Below are 24,506 nucleotides of genomic sequence, written 5' to 3'. Positions count from 1 at the left end.
ACATCAATCATGACGGATTTGACGAATATCCACTTTGTTAGATCAGACTTGTTGAATCTGCAGCAATACGGCGTCCTTCTTCTATCCCCCACGGTCTGTGTTCCATTGACCTCTCCTACCAATGACGCATTTTCATCAGTGGCGCTACCCATACCTCTAATAAACGTTGTTCAAGATCAAAATACTAAAAACAGAGATGTTTCTGTTACAAGCACATGCTTAGTATTAGTGGATTGAATACATCTCTTTGCTCAGCTTTACTTCCGGAAGAATTTCCATTACCCTTTAATTTAAAGCGGCAATCAGCAGTTGAAACAATAACAAAGCTGTTTCAGTTAAAAGCTGAGGGATGGGGCTGGAGAAATGTAACCACTCTCAAATTCATAGACAGAGCTATGGATGCAAGGACTGACCATCCATGATATCAAAATCTTAGTTCTAACCATGTTTTGAGGCTATAGTGTTTTTTTACATTTACATTGTTTACAAACAAAGGAGTAAAACAAGTTTATATTTTGGGTTCTGATGGGGTACAACAGTTGATCAAAGCTCATGAGGCATTTATAAGTTATATTCTTCAAGAATCAATGGGCACATATCATTAATTTATAAATCCAAAAATAGATGTTCAACTGCAGATTTCCCCTTTAAGCAAACGGCCTGTCCGACCCTGTAGTGCAGCTGTCAGAAAGCATAAGGTGTCAGACTTGCTGGCTACTAGCTAGCTTGAGTTGGCTAGCTAGTGACTAACGTTAATAGAAGCTAGCTAGTAGCATCACGTCGTATCTTCAGACGAAACCCAAAGGAAACTCTAGAAATGCTGGTATCTAGAGTCGCTATCTGGTCTCTTCACTCGATGATCAACTCTTCTTAGCCACTCACACAGTTTATATGCTACATACACTCGTTATTTACAGTCCAGCAAACGGTCACAGCTGTCCGCCATTAACCGGGGAACTTTGCACACTCTTGGAATTCTCTCAACCAGCTTCACCTGGAATGCTTTTCCAACAGTCTTGAAGGAGTTCCCACATATGCTGAGCACTTGTTGGCTGCTTTTCCTTCACTCTGCGGTCCGACTCATCCCAAACCATCTCAATTTGGTTGAGGTCAGGGGATTGTGGAGGCCAGGTCATCTGATGCAGCACTCCATCACTCTCCTTCTTGGTCAAATTGCCCTTACACAGCCTGGAGGTGTGTTGGGTCATTGTCCTGTTGAAAAATAAATGGTTGTCCCACTAAGCCCAAACCAGATGGGATGGCGTATCGCTGCAGAATGCTGTGGTAGCAATGCTGGTTAAGTGTGCCTTGAATTCTAAATAGATTACAGACAGTGTCACCAGCAAAGCACCCCCGCACCATAACACCTCCTCCTCCATGCTTTACGGTGGGAAATACACATGTGGAGATCATCCATTCACCCACACAGCGTCTCTCAAAGACACGGCGGTTGGAACCAAAAATCTCCAATTTGGACTCCAGACCAAAGGACACATTTCCACCGGTCTAATGTTCATTGCTCGTGTTTCTTGGCCCAAACAAGTCTCTTCTTCTTATTAGTGTCCTTTAGTCGTGGTTTCTTTGCAGTAATTCGACCATGAAGGCCTGATTCACACAGTCTCCTCTGAACAGTTGATGTTGAGATGTGTCTGTTACTTGAACTCTGTGAAGCATTTATTTGGGCTGCAATTTCTGAGGCTGGTAACTCTAATGAACTTATCCTCTGCAGCAGAGGTAACTCTGGGTCTTCCATTCCTGTGGCGGTCTTCATGAGAGCCAGTTTCATTATAGCGCTTGATGGTTTTTGCGACTGCACTTGAAGAAACTTTCAAAGTTCTTGAAATGTTCCGTATTGACTGACCTTCATGTCTTAAAGTAATGATGGACTGTTGTTTCTCTTTGCTTATTTGAGCCATTCTTGCCATAATATGGACTTGGTCTTTTACCAAATAGGGCTATTTACTGTATACCCCCCCTACCTTGTCACAACACAACTGATTGGCTCAAACGCATTAAGAAGGAAAGAAATTCCACAAATTAACTTTTAAGAAGGCACACCTGTTAATTGAAATGCATTCCAGGTGACTACCTCATGAAGCTGGTTAAGAGAATGCCAAGAGTGTGCAAAGCTGTCATCAAGGCAAAGGGTGGCTATTTGAAGAATCTCAAATCTGAAATATATTTTGATTTGTTTAACACCTTTTTGGTTACTACGTGATTCCATATGTGTTATTTCATAGTTGTGATGTCTTCACTATTATTCTACAATGTAGAACATAGTAAAAAATAAAGAAAAACCCTTGAATGAGTAGGTGTTCTTAAACTTTTGACCAGGAGTGTATGTTTGCTTGGTTATCATGGCAACTACTGTAGCTATCTAGTGTAAACTTGCTAGCTACTTCAGTGGATGTTGAACAAATTTCTACCGGCAAATGAACACATTTCTAGCGGCAAATGTGTTAAATTATAGCCATGGTATAAAAGGGATAATCAACTCGGGGCTCTATGTGTTTTCTGGAACACACCTTCCATGTCGTTCATTATTTTCCATAGAACGCATAGCCCCTCGTTGATTATCCTTTACATAATGCACGCTCTAGAATGCCCTTCAAGCCAATCAGAAACGAGTATTCCACTGTAGCCACTGGTTGGCCATATTGGCACTCCCCAGAAGAAGCAGTCCTCCATAGCAATGACTGGAATTCTACAGTATTTCAATTAAATGTTTCAAGGACAAAATTACATGTATTTAAGTTTTTTTTTTTGTAGTGTGGACAGTAACATTAGAACTTTCTAAAAATTCTACACTAATGATTTTAAAAAATATATATGTTTTAGTTTTTATGTTTAGCTCACATAATATAATTTAAAAGTATGCATTAAGGAATAAACGTGGCAAAAACAAATGTAGACATTTTATAAATGCATTTCTATAGCTTCCAAAATATTTTTTTACAATGGTGGGGGAGTGCCAAGCCAAGATGGAGGAGCTGTGGATTCAAAACAGCACCCCCTGTCAGTCAACAGGTGAATATATACATAATTGGTTGTGACTCCATGAGGTCAATAACTGTAATGAGTATGTGTGTAATCATGGAATGGTTTTGACTCTGTGCTATGTCTTTTAATAATGTTTTTGTGGTGAAAGTAGGCCTACATCCTTTTTATTTTCTAGTAATTATGTAAATCAATAAATTAACAGTCTGGTTAAGTATGATTTATGGCAATGCAATGAAAATAATTATGTAATTTAATAACTGAATTTGTATTAATTTTATTTAATCAAATAGCATTTTTTGAATGATAATAAAGTGAAGAAGTGGAGGAAAAGCAGAACTATCTCAGGATTATTTTCGTTTAAATTCTTAAAATTGCAAAGGATCACACCGGAGTTAGTATGACCTGATTTTATATTTTTTAAAATAAATACAAAAGTTTTCAATTTTAGTTTTTGTAGACCCGTTTATGTAGTGTTTTATGTAGTGTTTTAAATCACGAAACTGTTTAAACGCGTGCTTGTACGATTATTCTAGGTAAAAGGATGGTAAAACATATTTGTTTACATTTATTTGTTGGAGTGCAGTTGGAGCACACCCGCTGGTGAAGTGGTACACTCCCCCTGGTCTCAGATTAAAGACTTTTGCTCTCCGCATTTATTCTTGTGCGCACTCAGCGGACCAAAGAATGAGGCGAACAATGGGCAGGACGAAAATGTGGATTAATTCTATCTGAATGCGAAACGTTTTTTTCCGAAAAATGAACTTGCTGTTAGGTCGATGGATTATTTTGTCCATAACAGGTAAATGTTTTTTTCTTTACTCATTCAGCATGTTGTTTTGTCATTTGTCTGCGAAAGCCTTGGATGCAGCCAGCAACAGTTTGATCCCTTCACTTTATTCCAGGAACTAACGGGTCTACCTTTACAGTAGGCTATGACCTCAACAGTCAACATGACTTTTGGATTCCCTTTATTTTTATTTATATAAACATACTTTTGTCTGCCCACTTGTTTTGGGGGATTCATCTGATTTGCTTTAGTGTTGAATCTGTGCAGTGATAATAGGCCTTAGCTGGCCTACTCTTGTTTTTCTCTATTGTATTTTGTCATAAATTACAGGAGGAATGTGTGGAATGAGGACGCTAGTGAAAACCCGGTTATTCTTAATATATTTTGTAATTGTGTATATTGTGTGTTTGTATTTATGCAGGGCTTATCTGTAAAATATACCATAGTCTCAGTATGACTTCCCTGTCAAAATAAAGGTTAAATAAAAAATAGAAATAGGTCCCGTTATTCAGACAAGATCCATGTTATGCCTGCACCCCAATGACCCACATACACATTTACTAGGCAGAGATACACAGGTCCTCTATTATAACACACTTAGAACTTTCATTCTGAGAGCCCAATTTCCCACCTTTAATTTGGTAAATGAATAGTAATTTAACCATTATTTAATTTAGTATTTTGAAGAGGTATTTCTGTAGACCTATACAAGAACAAAAAACAGCCCTCTAGGGAGTCAAGTCATTGTGTTGGAATGCCTGGCAGGAAAACGTGTCAGTTGTTTGGAATGAAAGGGCCTGATGTGGTCAGGAAGCATGGAGTGACTCAGAGCTTTGACCAAGAAGAGCCTAGTAGACTGGTTAAACTATAACTTGAATGGTAAACCTCAGTTTGTGTTGTCTACTCTTCAAGAAAAGAGAACACTATTTGATGGAGTAAAAAGAGAACACTATTTGATGGTGTACCACTGAGTTACAGTTCATATAAGGAAATTAGTCAATTTAAATAAATTCATTAGGCCCTAATCTATGGATTTCACTTGACTTGGAACACAGATATGCATCTGTTGGTCACAGATACCTTAAAAAAAAAGTAGGGGCGTGGATCAGAAAACCAGTCAGTATCTTGTGTGACCACCATTTGCCTCATGCAGCGCGACACATCTCCTTCATATATAGTTGATCAGGCTGTTGATTGTAGCCTGTGGAATGTTGTCCCACTCCTCTTCAATGACTGTGTGAAGTTGCTGGATATTGGCGGGAACTGGAACACGCTGTCGTACACGTCAATCCATAGCATCCCAAACATGCTAAATGGGTGACATGTCCGGTGAGTATGCAGGTCATGGAAGAACTGGGACAGTTTCAGCTTCCAAGAATTGTGTACAGATCCTTGTGACATGGGGCTGTGTATTATCATGCTGAAACATGAGGTGATGGCAGCGGATGAATAGCACGACAATGGGCCTCACGATCTCGTCACGGTATCTCTGTGCATTCAAATTGCTATCGATAAAATGCAATTGTGCTTGTTGTCCGTAGCTTATGCCTGCCCATACCATAACCCCACCGCCACCATGGGGCACTCTGTTCACAATGTTGACATCAGCAAAGCGTTCGCCCACATGATGCCATACATGCTGTCTGCCATCTGCCCGGTACAGTTGAAACCGGGATTCATCCGTGAAGAGCACACTTCTCCAGCGTGCCAGTGGCCATCGAAGGTGAACATTTGCCCACTGAAGTCTGTTACGACGCCTGAACTGCAGTCAGGTCAAGACCCTGGTGAGGACGACGAGCACGCAGATGAGGTTCCCTGAGATGGTTTTTGACAGTTTGTGCAGAAATTCTTCGGTTGTGCAAACCCACAATTTCATCAGCTGTCCGGGTGGCTGGTCGCAGACGATCTCACAGGTGAAGAAGCCGGATGTGGAGGTCCTGGGCTGGCGTGGTTACACGTGGTCTGCGGTTGTGAGGCCGGTTGGACGTACTGGCCAAGTTCTCTAAAACGACTTGGAGGCAGTTTATTGTAGAGAAATGAACATTCAATTCTCTGGCAACAGCTCTGGTGGACATTCCTGCAGTCAGCATGCTAAATGTACGCTCCCTCAAAACTTGAGACATCTGTGGCATTGTGTTGTGTGACAAAACTGCACATTTTAGAGTGGCCTTTTATTGTCCCCAGCACAAGGTGCACCTGTGTAATGATCATGCCGTTTAATCAGCTTCTTGATATACCACACCTGTCAGGTGGATGGATTATCTTGGCAAAGGAGAAATGCTCATTAACAGGGATGTAAACAAAGTTGTGCACAACATTTGAGAGAAATAAGCTTTTTGTGCATATGGAACATTTCTGGGGTCTTTTATTTCAGCTCATGAAACATGGGACCAACACTTTACATATTGCGTTTATATTTTTCTTCAGTGTAGTTGCAAGTGTTTTTGGTATTCTGTTGTTGTGAAAATGGATTAGGAAATGTATATTTTGTGAGTTGAATCAGGATCATAGGTATAAATGTGTCATTATTTTTATGTCACACTTGTGGGTATTTTTAGAGGTTTATAAAGATGTGTTTTGGAGTGCCTGGTTACATGCATGGACAGTTTTTGTGTTGTTCTCCATTAGAGATCAAAGGTCCCAGAATAGTTTTCTTGGTGGTACGTGAATCCTGAGGTTACCAAGGTGTCCCACCCTGTCCATTCTCTCTGTCCCTCTCTTTCTCCCTCGCTAGAATGTAAGAAACTCTTCTTCAAATCTCTAACCGCTAATTGGCTGTTTACACCCGACTGGGCCAGATGATATAATCTCATTGGTTGGAGTCCTCCCATCCCCCTCCTCCATTCTGTTGTCCACATACATTGCCTTCATAAAGTATTCATACCCCTTGACTTATTCCACATTTTGTTGTATTACAGCCTGAAGTCAAAATGGATTAAATATGGGTTTTTTCTCACACATCTACGCAAAATACCCCATAATGACAAGGTGAAAACATGTTTTTTGAAAATTTCGCAAATGTATTGAAAATGAAAAACAGAAATATCTAATTTACATAAGTATTCACACCCCTTTGCTATGACACTCCAAATTGAGCTCAGGTGCATCTAATTTCTACAACTTGATTGTAGTCCACCTGTAGCCAATTCAATTGTTTGGACATGATTTAGAAAGAAACACACCTGTCTATACTGTATAAGGTCCCACAGTTGACAATGCAGAATGTCAGATCAGAAACTATACCATAAAGTCCAAGGAACTGTCCGTAGATCTCCGAGATAGAATTGTGATGAGTATAAAACTATTTCTAGAGTGTTGAAAGTTTTTCCAAGAGCACAGTCTCCATCATTGGGAAATAGAAGAAATATGGAACTACCCAGACTCTGCCTAGAGCTGGCCGTCCGACCAAACTGAGCAACCGGGCAAGAAGATCCTTGGTCAGGTAGGTGACCAAGAACCCAATGGCCACTCTGACAGAACTACAGGGTTTATTGGCTGAGATAGGAGAACCTGCCAGAAGGACAACATTCTCTATAGCACTTCACCAATCTGGGCTTTATGGGAGAGTGGCAAGACTGAAGCCATTCCTGAGAAAAAGGCACATGATAGCACGCCTGGAGTTTGCAAAAAGGCACGTGAAAGACAGATCATAAGGCAAAAGATTCTGTGGTCTGATGAGACAAAAATGTAACTCTTTGGCCTGAATGCAAAGCGCTATGTCTGGAGAAAACCAGACACAGCTCCTCACCCGTCTAACACCATCCCTACTGTAAAGCATGGTGGTGGCAGCATCATGCTATGGTGATGCTTTTCAGCGGCAGGGACTGGGAGACTGGATGGAGGAAACAATAAATGGAGCCAAATACAGGCAAATCCTTGGTGAGAACCTGTTTCGGAGTGCAAACGACCTTGGACCAGGGCAAAGATTTACATTCAACAGGACAATGACCCCAAACATACAGCCAAAACAAAGCTGAAATGGCTTCAGAACAAGAATGTGAAAGTCCTTGAGTGGCCCAGCCAAAGCCCAGACTTGAAACCCATTGAAAATCTGTGGAAAGACTTGAAGATTGCTGTTCACGTCGCTCAAAATCTAACTTAACAGAGCTTGAGAAAATCTGCAAGGAAGAATGGAAGAAAATCCCCAAATCCAGATGTGCAAAGCTGATACAGTAATACCCAAGATGACTCAAAGCTGTAATCGCCGCCAAAGGTGCTTCTACAAAGTGTTGACTCAGGGGTGTGAATACTTATGTAAATAAATGTTTTCTGTATTTCATTTTCAATAAATTTGCCCAAAATTCTAAAAACATGTTTTCACTTTGTCATTATAGGGTTTTGTGTGTAGATGGGTCATTTGTTTTGCACTGTCCAGAGGTAACTGACATCTACCTCTGACTCAGTAGGAGGAGTTGGTGAACTGTTGGTGCAGGGTCAGATATTTATTTAGCCTGATCCTAGATCTGTAGTTAGCGGCAATGTCTAATTGGAGCTCTGTAGGTCATTTGAAGGCCATCATCATGAATCACCCTGGCTCCTCTTCAGTACAAAGTGTGAATCTCAATCTGTGTAAAACTGCTTCCCCTCCTTGTCACATTCCCTTCATCTGCACTAAACTGAAAACTTGGGAAAGTGCTGCTAAGGAGAGGGCCGCTCTGTAGAACCGTTTGCTGTGATTTCCTCTTTTCTGGGAAATGTTTGGAGTGAGTTCCTGCTGCCTGCCCCACCCAGACCTAACAAGACTGGCTACAGAGGATACTGCTCTGGCCACGACCCCCTCACTGTTCCCCTTTATTATGACAACCCCCTACCTCCCTCCTACAGTCCTGTCCCTGCCCCCCACACCCGGCGGAATGTAACCTCTGTGACCTCCCGTGTACTGGAGAGAGGAGCCCCCATCCCATCTCTGTCTCTCTCTCCCCCTTTAGATATTATGCAAGTCACCACTTGGCAATCTCCCAGTTGGGGATTGAGTTGGAGTCATCATTACGCATACACACACACACATACACACGGTTCTCAGTGGAACCAGACCAGATGTTTTTTGGCATTGGTGAAATCAGGTCATCACTTCCACAACAGAGACAGACCCTCTCCTGAGTTTTGTGGTTTAATTAACTGAGAGGGTATGTCTGGAATCCACCTTAACCTGTTGGATGTGTAGGGGGTATGTAAGGGTGAGTTGGACTGAAATACTTTCGGTTTCTACTGTGGGCTCTACTATGGGTAGAGGCTATGTGTTTGGTTCAAGTGGTGATGGACTGGGTGCTTCTCAAAGCTGGTGTTGGAGAGCGTTCAACTGTAAAGTCTAATCTCCTTACCATTTGTATGTTTCTCTGGCTATTCAAAAGATGCACTACATGGCCAAAAGTATGTGGACACCCCTTCAAATTAGTGGATTCGGCTATTTCAGCCACACCTGTTGCTGACAGGTGTAGAAACTCAAGCACACAGCCATGCAATCTCCAAAGACAAACATTGGCAGTAGAATGGCATTACTGCAGAGCTCAGTGACTTTCAACGTGGCACCGTCATAGGATGCCACCTTTCCAACAAGTCAGTTCGTCAAATTTCTGCCCTGCTAGAGCTGCCCCGGTCAACTGTAAGTACTGTTATTGTGAAGTGGAAACGTCTCGGAGCAACAACGGCTCAGCCGCGAAGTGGTAAGCCACACAAGCTCACAGAACGGGACCGCTGAGTGCTGAAGAGCGTAAAAATCATCTGTACTCGGTTGCAACACTCACTACTGAGTTCCAAACTGCCTCTGGAAGCAACGTCAGCACAATAACTATTTGTCGGTAGCTTCATGAAATGGGTTTCCGTGGCCGAGCAGCCGCACACAAGCCTAAGATCACCATGCGCAATGCCAAGCGTCGGCTGGAGTGGTGTAAAGCTCACCGCCATTGGACTCTGGAGCAGTGGAAACACGTTCTCTGGAGTGATGAATCACGCTTCACCATCTGGCAGTCAGACGGAGTAATATGGGTTTGGCGGATGCCAGGAGAACACTACCTGCCCCAATGCATAGTGCCAACTGTAAAGTTTGGTAGAGGAGGAACAATGGTCTGGGGTTGTTTTTCATGGTTCGGGCTAGGCTCCTTAGTTCCAGTGAAGGGAAATCTTAACACTACAGCATACAATGACATTCTAGACGATTCTGTGCTTCCAACTTTGTGGCAACCGTTTGGGGAAGGCCCATTACTGTTTCAGCATGATAATGACCCCGTGCACAAAGAGAGGCCCATACAGAAGAAATGGTTTGTCGAGATCGGTGTGGAAGAACTTGACTGGCCTGCACAGAGCCCTGACCTCAACCCCATCAATTACCTTTGGGATGAATTGGAACGCCGACTGTGAGCAAGGCCTAATCGCCCAACATCAGTGCCCGACCTCACTAATGCTTTTGTGCCTGAATGGAAGGCTGTTATAGCAGTAGAGGGGGGACCAACTCCATATAAATGGCCATGATTTTAGAATGAGATGTTCGATGAGCAGGTGTCCACATACTTTTGGTCATGTAGTGTACGTTAAAGGCCTTATATGCAGACTGCCGTTAGATATTTAAAATGTGATGCCTACTTCTCCAGTCATTGGACTGTGTTAACTTTATATCGGCATAATATAACATAAATATATTGTTTTGATTATTGTATTATTAAATTACCTCTTCCCCTCTATTTTCTCCCTAATTTTCTCACACCCTGTCTGTCTGTGTGTGTATCAGTCTGTGTGTGTGCGGGGGTGCAGGTGAGCGTTCGGGAGAAGAGGCGTTTCGCCATGCTCTTCCAGTCGGTGGTGCTCGAGTGCCAGTACCACACGCCTTCCTCCCAGACCCCTGTGGTGCAATGGTGGTACAAATCCTACTGCCGCGACCGCACACGAGACTCCTTCACCTTCCCCGAGAGCCTGAGGGTCCAGGGGTCCGAGTTGGGCACCGCGGCCCACCTGGAGTGCTCCGACAGCAGCCGCACCGTCCGCATCGTAGCCTCCAGCCAAGGACCCTCCATGACGCTGGCTGAGCACTACAAGGGCCGAGACATCGCCATCGTCAACAGTACTGTGAAGATTTGTTAAGGAGTAGATTTGTGTTGTGATTGGAAGTTGTGTGTGTGTGTGGCGGTGTTTGTAGTTTTAAGAGCTTCTATGACTAGAAGGCTGTGCTTGTGGAAATGTTGTCAGGGAAGACATACGACATGTCCACACACACGCTTCAATGCTGTTTACTTCAGTGTTATAGGCGGTGGCCTTGTCCGTCATAGCCTGTCTATTATCCCAGTCTCTCTACTGTTTATGATCCATCTCCCAACAGGAAACATGGCTGCTTGTGCTCTGCTTCTCCTGTTCCTGAAATAGTCCTTCTCTGTCTCTGCTTCACAATAGACCAGGCCATACACTCACACTCACACACACATTAACGACACTGCCCCCTGTTCACAATGGAGTGGTCTCTTCACACACTGCCCTCTCTTATCCTATTTACAATAAACCATTGAGCTTCTTATCCAAATGAAATACCCACCTTTTTTCTGCCTTTCAATAGAGAGCACCCACATACTTTTGTGTCTCTTTTAACAAAACACCCTCCTGTTGTCATAAATCTTAATAGGAAGCTGTAGGATGTATGAATGTGTCAAATGTCAATGTAATGTATCTTTGAGGTTTGTTCAGTATATTGTTTGACTAACGCCGGGTGTACACTACACGACTTTCAAAATCTTAACTTCACTGAGCCTCTCACATTAAACGACCGTCTTTCCTGTAGTTTTGTAGGTTTGGCACAGACAGGGTGTCACACACTACAAGATTCTTCACTTGGTCGTGAGGATTCTCAATACCACCACGCTGTCTCGCGAAAACAATGATGTGATGATGTGATTAGATTGTTAACGTAGCTACAGTAGAACCAGCTGTGGTTCAAACCAGCCTCAAACATTTTCAGTCAGACATTTACGCTTGCCATACAGAGTTGAAATATCTAGCCAACATTTTGAATTAAGTAACATTGCCTGTGAACTTTAGAGGTGTAACGATTTGACACTTTGGTTAAAGGCAAGTACCAACACACATTCTGTGTGATGCGAAACAACGTCATCATCTCACTGGCTTCTTCTCTGCCGAGCTCTCTTTGTCTATCGCTGATCACCTTCCTTAAAAGTTGTCGTTGTACATCTTACACTACAAGAGCATTGTAGATTTTGTGCTGGTGAAATCAAACATGTTTGAAAATATCGGGACGTCTGGGACTGCTCAAAGACGGGATCGGTAGCCCTCAGATTGCGTCTCTGACCCGCTCACATTAAACGAGCACCAGTGACGGCCGCACGCCCCGAGTAGGCAACGACATGGGGATTTTGTCTCCGACCTCAAAAACTTGTTTGGGACAGCTAAATCGGGGCCAAAATCGTGTAGTGTACACCTGGCTTAACAGTATATAATTTTGTTACAGTATGCAGTTGTCGATTATTTGTTAAATGGGTTTCATATGTATCGTTTTTCAGAGCTTTTATAGGTTTATAGTTTTTTCATAGGAGATACTGACCATGCTCTCATATCATTTGACCTCTCACCTATGACCCTTGTCCTGACCTCTGACCCTGTGTCCTGTCCCTGTCCAGAGGCGGACCTGCGGATCGGGAAGCTGCAGTGGGGTGACAGCGGTGTGTACTTCTGTAAGATAGTCATCGCTGACGACCTGGAGGGGAAGAACGAGGGACAGATGGAGGTACTGGTGCTGGGTGAGTGACCACAGGAAGTGAACCCTACACACACAGGAAGTAAACATTAAACACAGGAATTCAACCACCTCAACATCAAAGAGGAAGGGAAAGAACGGAAATTAACAGAAATCTGAACATTCTGCTGGGGCTTTCTTATTTCGAGGTCCACTCTGGTTTGAAAGGATTTGGGAATTGAGGAAGTAGGAAACAAGTATACTCATATGTATTGTCTTGTGTCTCACTTTCTGAACCTTACCACAGCAGTAAAACCAATGCGCACACTAAAACCAATGGATTTGTGCCATTGCACCAGTCTCATATGCTGACTGTGGTGTGTGTGTTCACGTGTGTGTGTGTGTCGGTGTGTAGGGTAAGTGTATTTGTTTGTTTGATATGGTTCATAATGGAGTGCTTAAATATAAACATCCTTGCTCTAGAGGGCATCTGCCTTCCAAAGTGCACTTACAAGTGCTGCCATGACGACAGGCAGAATGGCGTGCGCTGCTCTACACACGGTTCTGATCCTCTCTGAGAGGACCCATTGTTTGGCAGAGCTTACCCTTGTAGAACAGCTGACATAACCCTGACATAGCCATACATAAACCCTTATAACCTCAGATATAGGCCAGGTAGACTGTTGTGCCACACCATTGAAAATAGGCTACATAATAGAGAGTTTACAACATACATTACAGAGAGTAGTTCTATGTAATTGTTGTGAGCTATGTAATCCACTTCTTAAGCTGTTGCCATGGCAACATTCCTTTATTTGGGGGAACGGGACTAAAGCATGTTAAGGGTCAGTGGTGTAGACGTAAAAGGAGAGAGTGAAAGACAGAGCGTTTTGTTGTAACACAGGAGAGGAGCTGACTTTGGCCTTGTACACACACCACCAGAGTTTGAGTTGTTGAACCCATTGTAATTCCTTCAGGGTTAGTCTGTGTGTCTTAGCACCCCCTCCTACTCCTCTCACTCAAGAGGCACCAGTCTCCCTTCTCTCTCTCATGTTACCGTCTGCTGTATTTATGACTGTCGAGGGCTAGGAGAGTTTAGAGGATGACTTTGTCCTTATGGTGGGACTGAGACTGAGTTCCTGAACTCTCTCCTTCTCTTCTTGTTCCTCTTTCCTTCCCTCTCTCCCCTTCTCATGTCCTCTCTTTCTCCTAACTCCCTCTCTCACTCAGTGGCATGTATTCATGGATGTCAAGGGAAGCCAGGCTTCCCAAAATATTTGTCCAATAAAAAAATACAATTGATTAAATTATTTAATCTTTCGTCTCTGCGTTTTCATAATTTTCCGTCAATTCGCAAGTGGCTGAATCTCATCAGAAATCATCAGAGCGAGGGAAACAGCGCCCCTCTGTCTCAGTATATGTAGTCCATATATCTGATGCTGTCTGGAACAAAAGAATATGGCATGTTGCCGCCGTAGCATTTCATTGATTGATTGATGCCAGCAAGCATTTGGCCTCCCTTGATAAAAAATAAATAAAATAATTAGCCAATCAGCGTTGACCTGAGCTCAACTGTGGGTTGTCCTGGTGCAGCAAAACGCCCCCAAGGGAGGCCAGTTTGGATTTTGCTTCACACCAATCAAATCACATCCTAAGCAAAACGTCATCATTGTTAGAAACACGTGTCAGTTTCTGGTCTGCTTTTGTTGATGTCCTGCAGTAGCTAGCTTGCTAAATCGGCCCTTTCCTAAGCCATGGATGGAGATGTGGATTTGGACTTGTGGTTTTAACGATTGGCGATTCTGATCTAACCATAAATTCAAATATTGTGCCACTGGCCTGAGACGATTGAAGTTCAATATGTAGCCTAGTAGGCTCACGTTAACTAGCTAGCTAACTTAGCTGGTTCATTGTTGCCCATATGAGGAAGTTAGGCTAGCAAGCATTTTAGCTAGGTAGCCTAAAAAACTAAAACTAAAAGTATGACAGCGCCATAGACCATTTTGCCAAATTGAAAGAGTGGAGGATGGCATTGGCATTCAACTAGTCTACAAGTAGGATGAGTCAACTTTAATTTTTTTCTTGCGCACGCCCACACACACACAGAAATAAGTACCATGGACAGCCACATGATATTTAGCAACATTGATTGGACTAAATTGTTTTTGGTATCTTTAAGTTTTTTTTTCAGTGTATTAAACTAAGCATGTATAGCCTTGTTAATTTGATGATGTTTAAATGTTTAAGTTGAAATGGTGCTGGAATAGCGGAGGCAGTCCTCCTGTTGTCTTTGTGCTGACTTGCGGTAACGCCGTAGTTCTAAATCAGAAGTTGTTTATAAACTGTCAAACATTAACTTGCTTGACCATGCTGCAGGTCATATACAGTGGCTTGCGAAAGTATTCACCCCCCTTGGCATTTTTCCTATTTTGTTGCTGCAAAACACCAGTCTCAACGTCAACAGTGACTCCGGGATGCTGACCTTCTAGGCAGAGTTACAAAGAAAAAGCCATATCTCAGACTGCCCATCTTAATCTTTTCTTTTTATTGGCCAGTCTGAGATATGGCTTTTTCTTTGCAACTCTGCCTAGAAGGTCAGCATCCCGGAGTCGCCTATTCACTGTTGACGTTGAGACTGGTGTTTTGCGGGTACTATTTAATGAAGCTGCCAGACACTCTAATGTATTTGTCCTCTTGCTCAGTTGTGCACCGGGGCCTCCCACTCCTCTTTCTATTCTGGTTAGAGCCAGTTTGCGCTGTTCTGTGAAGGGAGTAGTACACAGCGTTGTACGAGATCTTCAGTTTCTTGGCAATTTCTCGCATGGAATAGCCTTCATTTCTCAGAACAAGAATAGACTGACGAGTTTCAGAAGAAAGTTCTTTGTTTCTGGCCATTTTGAGCCTGTAATCGAACCCACAATTGCTGATGCTCCAGATACTCAACTAGTCTCAAGAAGGCCAGTTTTATTGCTTCTTTAATCAGCACAACAGTTCTCAGCTGTGCCAACATAATTGCAAAATGGTTTTCTAATGATCAATTAGCCTTTTAAAATTATAAACTTGGATTAGCAAACACAACGTGCCATTGGAACACAGGACTGATGGTTGCTGATAATGGGCCTCTGTACGCCTATGTAGATATTCCATTATACACTGCTCAAAAAAATTAAGGGAACACTTAAACAACACAATGTAACTCCAAGTCAATCACACTTCTGTGAAATCAAACTGTCCACTTAGGAAGCAACACTGATTGACAATACATTTCACATGCTGTTGTGCAAATGGAATAGACAACAGGTGGAAATTATAGGCAATTAGCAAGACACCCCCAATAAAGAAGTGGTTCTGCAGGTGGTGACCACAGACCACTTCTCAGTTCCTGGCTGATGTTTTGGTCACTTTTGAATGCTGGCGGTGCTTTCACTCTAGTGGTAGCATGAGACTGAGTCTACAACCCCACAAGTGGCTCAGGTAGTGCAGCTCATCCAGGATGGCACATCAATGCGAGCTGTGGCAAGAAGGTTTGCTGTGTCTGTCAACGTAGTGTCCAGAGCATGGAGGCGCTACCAGGAGACAGGCCAGTACATCAGGAGACGTGGAGGAGGCTGTAGGAGGGCAACAACCCAGCAGCAGGACCGCTACCTCTGCCTTTGTGCAAGGAGGAGCAGGAGGAGCACTGCCAGAGCCCTGCAAAATGACCTCCAGCAGGCCACAAATGTGCATGTGTCTGCTCAAACGGTCAGAAACAGACTCCATGAGGGTGATATGAGGGCCCGACGTCCACAGGTGGGGGTTGTGCTTACAGCCCAACACCGTGCAGGATGTTTGGCATTTGCCAGAGAACACCAAGATTGGCAAATTCGCCACTGGCGTCCTGTGCTCTTCACAGATGAAAGCAGGTTCACACTGAGCACATGTGACAGACGTGACAGAGTCTGGAGACGCCGTAGAGAACATTCTGCTGCCTGCAACATCCTCTGGCATGACCGGTTTGGCAGTGGGTCAGTCATGGTGTGGGGTGGCATTTCTTTGGGGGGCCGCACAGCCCTCCACGTGCTCGCCAGAGCTAGCCTGACTGCCATTAGGTACCGAGATGAGACCCTCAGACCCCTTGTGAGACCATATGCTGGTGCGGTTGGCCCTGGGTTCCTCCTAATGCAAGACAATGCTAGACCTCATGTGGCTGGAGTGTGTCAGCAGTTCCTGCAAGAGGAAGGCATTGATGCTATGGACTGGCCCGCCCGTTCCCCAGACCTGAATCCAATTGAGCACATCTGAGACATCATGTCTCGCTCCATCCACCAACGCCACGTTGCACCACAGACTGTCCAGGAGTTGGCGGATGCTTTAGTCCAGGTCTGGGAGGAGATCCCTCAGGAGACCATCCGCCACCTCATCAGGAGCATGCCCAGGCGTTGTAGGGAGGTCATACAGGCACATGGAGGCCACACACACTACTGAGCCTAATTTTGACTTGTTTTAAGGACATTACATCAAAGTTGGATCAGCCTGTAGTGTGGTTTTCCACTTTAATTTTGAGGGTGACTCCAAATCCAGACCTCCATGGGTTGATAAATTAGATTTCCATTGATAATTTTTGTGTGATTTTGTTGTCAGCACATTCAACTATGTAAAAAAAAAAGTATTTTAATAAGATTATTTCATTCATTCAGATCTAGGATGTGTTGTTTAAGTGTTCCCTTTATTTTTTTGAGCAGTGTATATCAGCCGTTTCCAGCTACAATAGCCATTTACAACATTAACAATGTCTACACTGTATTTCTGATCAATTTGATGTTATTTTAATGGACAAAGAAATGTTTTTTCTTTCGAAAACAAGGACATTTCTAAGTGACCCCAAACTTTTGAACGGTAGTGTAGTTTCTCTCAGGTTACTGAGCTCAGCTGGGTTTATATGACTCAGTGCCAGAGCAGGGTGGTAGGATCTGTGTGTGTGTGTGTGTGTGTGTGTGTGTGTTCGTGTGTGTGTTTTTTTTTGTATCAGAGGAGAGGAGTGTGCTATTTATCTTCATGACTACTGGAGCCTGTCTGGCTGTGGGAGTTCAGTCTACCCCGACAGCTAGCAGGCCTGTTAAATCAAAGAGCCCTTTAGATTGATATGTAGAGACACACACACACACACACACTTAATGTGTGTAAACCAGGTATTTTAGCAACCCTGTTGAACCTATCTAGAGAGATAAACATAGAGATTAGAATCAGTTTATTTTGGCGTTTGGGTGAGGCCACAGACCGGTCCCACTATTATTTTTCTCTGTCTCTCCCTCTTTCTCTCTATCTCCATTGCCCTTTATCGTTCTCTCACTCTGTCTCTATCTCCCTTAACTTTTCCCTCCCTTCCTCTGTCTCGCTCACGTTTAGCAAAAACAAAGCTGCCATTGTTACCATGGCGATATTGTTCGTCTGGCCCTCTTTCCCTGATGAGCTCTAATGGTTAATTGGTGTCCCAGAATGCTTCAGAAGTGTCTGTCCCCGTTACACCCTGCCCCATACGGTAACATCACAAAAATACAGCACCCTGCTAAAATTAGGTTCAGTGTGAGATGAGAGGTGAGAGTTTGACCCCTGACCTCAGAACTCGTGGCCTTTAAGACTGGGTTAGTGTGTGTGGAGATCAATAACCCTAAAGAAGGCACTGCGTGCCGCAACGTTGGTTAGGTGTACCCATTGAATTGTTAGGAGCATATTTAGAGTGTGCGACTTTCTTTATATTTATACAGTTTACCCTCCGTTAGCCAGCACCTCAACAAAAATATGTGGGTTTGCGTCAGCTCATGCTTTTTATTACATGAAGATCAATAAGCGACACACTTTGAACTTTGTTTTCACCTCCATTTTTAATCATGGGAAATTATTAATGATGATTATCACTTTGGCTTTAGCATCAGGTGTTGACGACTTGTACTGTTTTCCCCTGGTTCCTCTGTTGATTAATCTCTGCCGGTCTCAATGCATGATCCTCAGTCAATAACTCCATCTGATTGGCTGATTTGCCTCACCTTTGACCTCTGCCCTCTGCTACTTCCTGTCTGCTGCGCCTCACCTCTGATGTCCCTCTCTCTGCAGGTAGGACAGGTGTGCTGGACGATCTCCTGCCAGAGTTTGATGTGGAGATTATGCCAGGTACGGCTGCTTGCCTCCTCATTCGCTGGCTACTGTCTGTCTCTCTCTGTCTGTCTGTCAATCTGTGTGTGATTATGCCTTTTCACCTCACCTGTCCCTTCCTTACCTGTTCCCCTCGGTGACATCCCCGGCTCTGGCTCTGCTACCCCGCCCCCATGCTGATCTCTCACTGTCCAATCATCTTCTGGGAATCTTGATTGATTTAACAACTGCAGAGGAAAGAACCAATCAGCTCGTGGCCTCATCTTATATTCTGCCTCTCCACAGTCATGCATTAACTCACTCTCGCTAGCTAGGTTTCCGTCCAATTTGCGACAGATTTTCATGCGAATATTCTCGAATCTGCATTAAACAATATGCACATTTTCCCACCAGAGATCAGAACAAATCAAATGTATTTATAAAGCCCTTTTTACATCAGCAGATGTCACAAAGTGCTTATACAGAAACCCAACAAATGATCTGTCGGCATTTATAAAATGGAAACCTTACTGTCCCAATCATATTCTTACTACAGTACTAAATGCATGGTGTCCTCAATGGAGCAGTGTTATTCACAAGAAACCCTACCCCCAATCTCTTTCGAAAATTAGATGTCTCTCTGAAGAGGTATACTTGGGATGTGTTTTTTCACAAGGGGCTGACTGAAGTATTGAGTTTTTAATTTCTGCTTATGCCCTGACGAAGTTCATCATTAGTGTTGAGAGCCTTCTCGTGATGTGAGGCTGCAATAGGAGTGCAGGCCCAAGCCAGCAAGCTCTGCCTCTCTACACCCTGAGCGTTGGGGGGTTAATATTACCTTTTATGTCAATGATTATTACAGATGTGGAGAGAGGACAGAGATGCAGAAGGTGTAACTTGAGTGAGTCACATGTAGTTACTAACTCAAGTAACAAGATGTGTATCTCTACTGTTTGTGGGATCTGTAGTCTTATTAATCTCTGTATTTGTGTTCCAGAGTGGGTGTTTGTGGGATCTGTAGTCCTGGGCAGTATCTTGTTCCTTTTGTTGATGGGGATCTGCTGGTGTCAGTGCTGCCCTCACTCCTGCTGCTGCTACCTCCGCTGCTGCTGCTGCCCCGACACCTGCTGCTGCCCACGCCACCGTGAGTAACACACACAACCACAAACACACACAGTCTTACATTCACTTGCTTCCCTTTTTAAAAGTTTAGGATTTTAATATAGTTTTTTATTGTTTTCCAGTGTATGAGGCGGGGAAGATGGCAAAGAGTGGCCAGCCCCCCCAGATTGCTGTGTACCCCCCCTACTACATCCCTGGGGTCCCCACCATGGTCCCGTTTGCCCCTCCATCCCTCGCGGACCCTAAGATGGTCTCCTTCCCCTCAGTGGAGAAGAACCTAGCTGGGGGTGAGTGACCCAACCCACACCTGCGCTCGTCCTTTCAGTCTACAGGACCTGGACAAGCCATTCTGCATTGTGGGAAATGTCGTTTTGCATGATATATCACAGTAACACTAACTACCATTTGTAGAGGGTCATCTGAGTTAACTAACCCTCTTCTTATGTCACTCTTTATTTTCTGTCTCTGTACTGGGTGGAGTTGTATATGACCAGACCTGTGTGGGGGTGCGTGTATGTGTGTGGGTAGGTGGGCCAGGTGTGTGTGCATGGGTGCATTCGTATGTTCATGTGTGTGTGTGTGTGTGTGTGTGTGTGTGTTTTTATGTGTTTTTGTTTGTGTAATTGGGTTTTTACTGTGCCCATAGTGGCTTTTATCCTTAATATAAGTGGGCGTGGGTGTGTGCGTCCGTGTCCACAGTACGCAGTGGCTATCGTCTCCAGCCCAATCACAGTCAGGACTCTATGAAGGTTCTGTACTACGTAGAGAAGGAGCTGGGACAGTTTCCCTCTGCTAAGATGGCTCCTCCACAATGTAAGCCTGTACGGAGTCAGTAGTTCCTCTATAATCCCTGTGTTTGTGTGTGTGCGTGTCTGCGTATTTGTCTCTGTCTGTGTTTAATGTGTGTGTTTGTATGTAAGTATCTTTGTTAGTGCTTGTGTAAAAGTTTGTCATCCTCATCAGAAACCCTCCGTTACATTCTCCATTAACTTGATTTCGCCATTAATAACAAACTAACCCTAAATACACTGAATGTCATTAATTCCATCTACTGAGAGAATCCATCTGTGTTGAATCAGTCAAATGTTGTTTGGTAACTTTTTAAGGACTACTTATAAACTGCTTATAAACCATTATTAAATTATTTATTATCCATTTGTAAACTTTTATCAACATTAGTAAGTACAACACATTTTTGGACGATGTTATCTGTATTATCATAATGTTTTTAAGCAGTTTTTAGTAGATAATCAAATAGTAATACCATGAGGTTACACAGACCATTGGGGCAGGATGATGTCACTAGAACACATTTGGCCATGGATGGTGATTTACTGTAGACAAAAGACATCAGTGCACTGTATTGATTGGACTGTTGCATTTTTATCAGATACTATGAGATGGCATGGTTCTCTATTTCACATGACAGTTCATTTCCAAACCAGTGGCAATGTAAGAAGGTATAGTAATTTTTTGTAAACACACATTTATTTATGGATTGCCGTGGAAAGCATTTTGTCATTGGAAATTCCAATAAGGCGGAGGAAGACAGCCCTTTGGCTGGTGTGTTCCATGGAACGCATTCCCATTCTATGCATTCTGTTTCTATGGGTGGCATATTGTAATTTCATAATTGGCTCAGATTCCTTCTATAATGTCTCTCCCAAGATGCAAACTAAGAGCAACAGACCATGAGCGCCATCAGCAAAAGCATTTACTTTGAAAATGGCCAGTCTATATTTACACTCTGGCTATCAGATGTTGTTTGTGTTAGTTTGGGTGATATTTGATGATGTGTCTGTGACTCAATTAGAAGTGTTGATGCATAGTGATGATGGTGGTGTAGAGGTCGTAGATCAATTCAGATTCAAAACACTATTGTAAAAACTTTTCTTGAAAGCAGTAACGGTCTCCATAGTGATGTGTTGTCCCAGCAGCCAGTAGCCTATCAGAGCTCAGCTCTCTGCATGAGGGAGGGGACACGGATTTCCGGCGGACCTATCGGACAGTCCAGATGAAAGCTCTCCCGCCCATCGCCGACCTAGATGACCAATCAGAACTCATGGCAGCTCCCGTGCACAACAGTCGTCGACCCAGGCATTACCGTGGCAACGACACGGATGACGAACAAGACAGCAGGTACCACTGAGTGTGTGACTGTAACTCTGTAAGACTGTGTGAGGACTGTCTCTAAGGTACTCAAGATATTTTGTCTGTCTGTGTGTGAAAGAAAGAGAAGAGGATGTTGTATTGTATATTGTATTCCTGATTATCTTGTATTTAGTGTAGGACTAAAATGTTAGTTAGCACTGTGCCTGCATTTGTGTATCTGTTATGTACTCTGATCCCCCCTGTCTTCCCTGTGTTTCAGGTGGAACCCTCGCTCTGTGCACCTGGAGAGGAAGACATTGGGCACAAGGGGGCGTACCGGCTCTCTGGATGAGCTGGAGGAGTTTGCTATGTCCTACGGCCCCCGTGCCCGGAGGGGCGAGCCCCGAGACCAGGACAGGGACTACGACCTGGAGCTACGGGGTCGAGAGCACTACCCTCCCTACTGGGACCACAGCCCCCCTCGCCATTTCCATGGAGACCGGGACAACGACTGGCACCCCCGCCGCAGCCCCCCTCCCTCGCCGCAGAAGAGGAGGGACACGTGGGATGGCGATCGCGATCGCCCCTCTCGCCCCCACCAGCACGCCCAGGGGGGGAGGGGTTACGATTACGCTTTCCTTAATGACCTATTGGAGCGTAAGGTGAGGGGGGCAGGAGAGAGGGGGGAGAGGGGTGAGAGAGGAAAGTGGCGGGCTGATGAGGATAGTGACACTCCCTCCAAGGGCAGTTCGAAGGGCAAGGGCAGCGATGGTTTCTACAGCCAGTCATCTAGCAACCGGCCCGAGGAGGAGGACTCTTTGCCTCCGTACTCAGAGTGGGAGGTGGAAAGGTATCGGACGGTCGACCCAACCGCTGAACGTTACCGCACTGTCGAACCACCCTCAGACCGGTACCGGACCACTGACCCGGCCATGCAACCGTTCTCCTATACCCGTCCCCCTAAAGGACTGGCACACACCGTACAGGGGGACAGAGAGGACAGGGACCAGAACCGAAATATGGTGAGTTACCTGTAGGAGGGTCACGTGGAAGAACACCCCCCTCTCCCCTAACTGTTGTCACAGATAGAAGAGCTCAGACGTAGAAAGCCCAGCAACTCTAACAGTCTCTAACAGACTGCCAACTGTATACCCACCCAAGTGTCTTAGTATTAAACCAACTGGCCATGTTTAGCATCTTTATTTTTTTATCAGTGGGTGTTTAACTTTTTTTTTTACTATATAAATCAAAACATTTTCTACAAGTATTTCATGTTGATTGATTGTTATGTGAAAAAATAGGCAGAAAGCACTATTTTGATGTTTTAATTTAGTAAATTAGTATATATTTTGTAAATAATGTACTCAAGAATACATTCTCAAGTGTAATGCTTTATTTTAGAGGAAAAGGGTCAAATCTTAATGCCAACAAGAATGTATGTTACTGTATGTGATTGTATCATCATTCTTGTGGAACTCACTCACAGACATTACTAACAGACCATGATCTGCATAATTGGTGTGGATCCCCACACTGCCTCACTGACCAGGCCTGACTAATCGAGCATGAGCAACATGTTTGCAGGGTATCTAACGTGTGGCTCTTGGTGTATTTCTTTAACAGACCCCTGCTCTGAGCAGAGACTCTCTCATAGTGTGATACACCAGAGAGAACCCAATCCTGTGCCTGCACTGCACTGCCAGTATTGAGAATCACGCATCACTCACTTAAAACATCATGCATCAGCCTGGTAGAGACTAACTGCACATCAGGCATCAACCACATGGAGAAAGGCTTATCCAATAGAATGCTTCTATCCACAGAAGGATTGGAAGGCACCTTGCATGGATCATGAAATGACAATGGAATGTGCATTGTTTATGCATGAATTGAGGAACATTTGGAAAATATGATTGTTTGTATGTGTGTTGAGCGTGCATGCATACATACACACCATTTGAATGGGTATGTATGGGTGCAGCGTGTGTGTGAAGCATTTGTGTGTATGTGCACTGAATGCCCATATTCAGGTTAATCTGTCATCTCAAACCAAGCATTCCACAGAGCAGTCCCGCTCTCTCACCAATAAGGGTAACTTCACGGTTACAGTTCCCATGAAGTTACCCTGACAGCAATGATGCAATTAGGGGTTAGGGATATTTGTATGTATCGGTAGGTATTATTAGGTGTGGGGAGAGCTAGGACAAGGGGTTAGAAAAAAGGTAGGTAAAGAAGTAATCAAATAACCTTAATGGGATCATTTCATGTGTGTTAAAGTGCAGGATTGTTTTCAGAAATTATCTATATTCTATATCTATATTTACCAATTGGCCATTATAATTGTACCTCCAATACTCCCCCACATGCCAAACATTTTATCACACTATAGGTGTCAATTGGGCCTATAAAATGGCAACTCAGGTTCACCTGCCTTCATTGTGTGTGTGTGGGTGTGTGTGTGTGTGTGTGTGTGTGTGTGTCATATACTGTACCTATTGTAAGTGTACTATACCTACTGAGCTTGAATTTGTATTACAGATTTGCAATTTCACTGTAATGTTATTCTGTATTAGCCCACAGTATTAATTGAACGGGCCCCAGTTAACTGGTTTGAAACTGTGCCATTCAGCCAGAGCAGATGTTTGTATTTCACTTGTTTGACATTTATGATTTTCATATAAACACCTGTTGCCTATCATAGATTGTGCAATTGTGTGTGATTATTAC

The 24,506-nt window shown here is 43.8% G+C and overlaps 1 protein-coding gene across 5 annotated transcripts; it reads left to right on the top strand.

Annotated features, from left to right (window-relative positions):
• Window positions 1-3,669: 3,669 nt before the first annotated feature.
• Window positions 3,670-24,479, top strand: LOC311129558 (immunoglobulin-like domain-containing receptor 2). Of its 5 annotated transcripts, none has more exons than XM_084161873.1 (10): window positions 3,670-3,799; window positions 10,512-10,841; window positions 12,403-12,522; window positions 18,549-18,605; window positions 19,564-19,710; window positions 19,811-19,975; window positions 20,388-20,501; window positions 21,626-21,827; window positions 22,060-22,801; window positions 23,403-24,479. In XM_084161873.1, the coding sequence occupies exons 1-10, from the start codon at window positions 3,733-3,735 to the stop codon at window positions 23,436-23,438; spliced, it is 1,980 nt and encodes a 659-aa protein (XP_084017999.1). In that variant the 5' UTR covers window positions 3,670-3,732; the 3' UTR covers window positions 23,439-24,479. The 5 variants fall into 5 exon arrangements, with proteins under 5 accessions (XP_084017999.1, XP_084017998.1, XP_084018000.1 ...); XM_084161872.1 differs by having other exon boundaries at window positions 21,623-21,827; XM_084161874.1 differs by lacking the exon at window positions 18,549-18,605 and having other exon boundaries at window positions 21,623-21,827.
• Window positions 24,480-24,506: the final 27 nt, after the last annotated feature.

This window comes from Coregonus lavaretus (genome assembly GCF_964263955.1).
Source record: "Coregonus lavaretus genome assembly, chromosome: 5".
Taxonomy (NCBI): Eukaryota; Metazoa; Chordata; class Actinopteri; order Salmoniformes; family Salmonidae; genus Coregonus; species Coregonus lavaretus.
This window is presented reverse-complemented; position numbering and strand designations above follow the sequence as displayed.

What these genes read in the sequence shown, in the direction of transcription:
- LOC311129558 (XM_084161872.1), top strand. Translation starts at nt 3,733, where the DNA reads ATGCGAAACGTTTTTTTCCGAAAAATGAACTTGCTGTTAGGTCGATGG. An exon ending in GGAGAAGAACCTAGCTGGGG is followed by an intron (nt 19,976 to 20,387) that starts GTGAGTGACCCA and finishes CCGTGTCCACAG; the next exon opens with TACGCAGTGGCTATCGTCTC. An exon ending in GATGACGAACAAGACAGCAG is followed by an intron (nt 21,828 to 22,059) that starts GTACCACTGAGT and finishes CCTGTGTTTCAG; the next exon opens with GTGGAACCCTCGCTCTGTGC.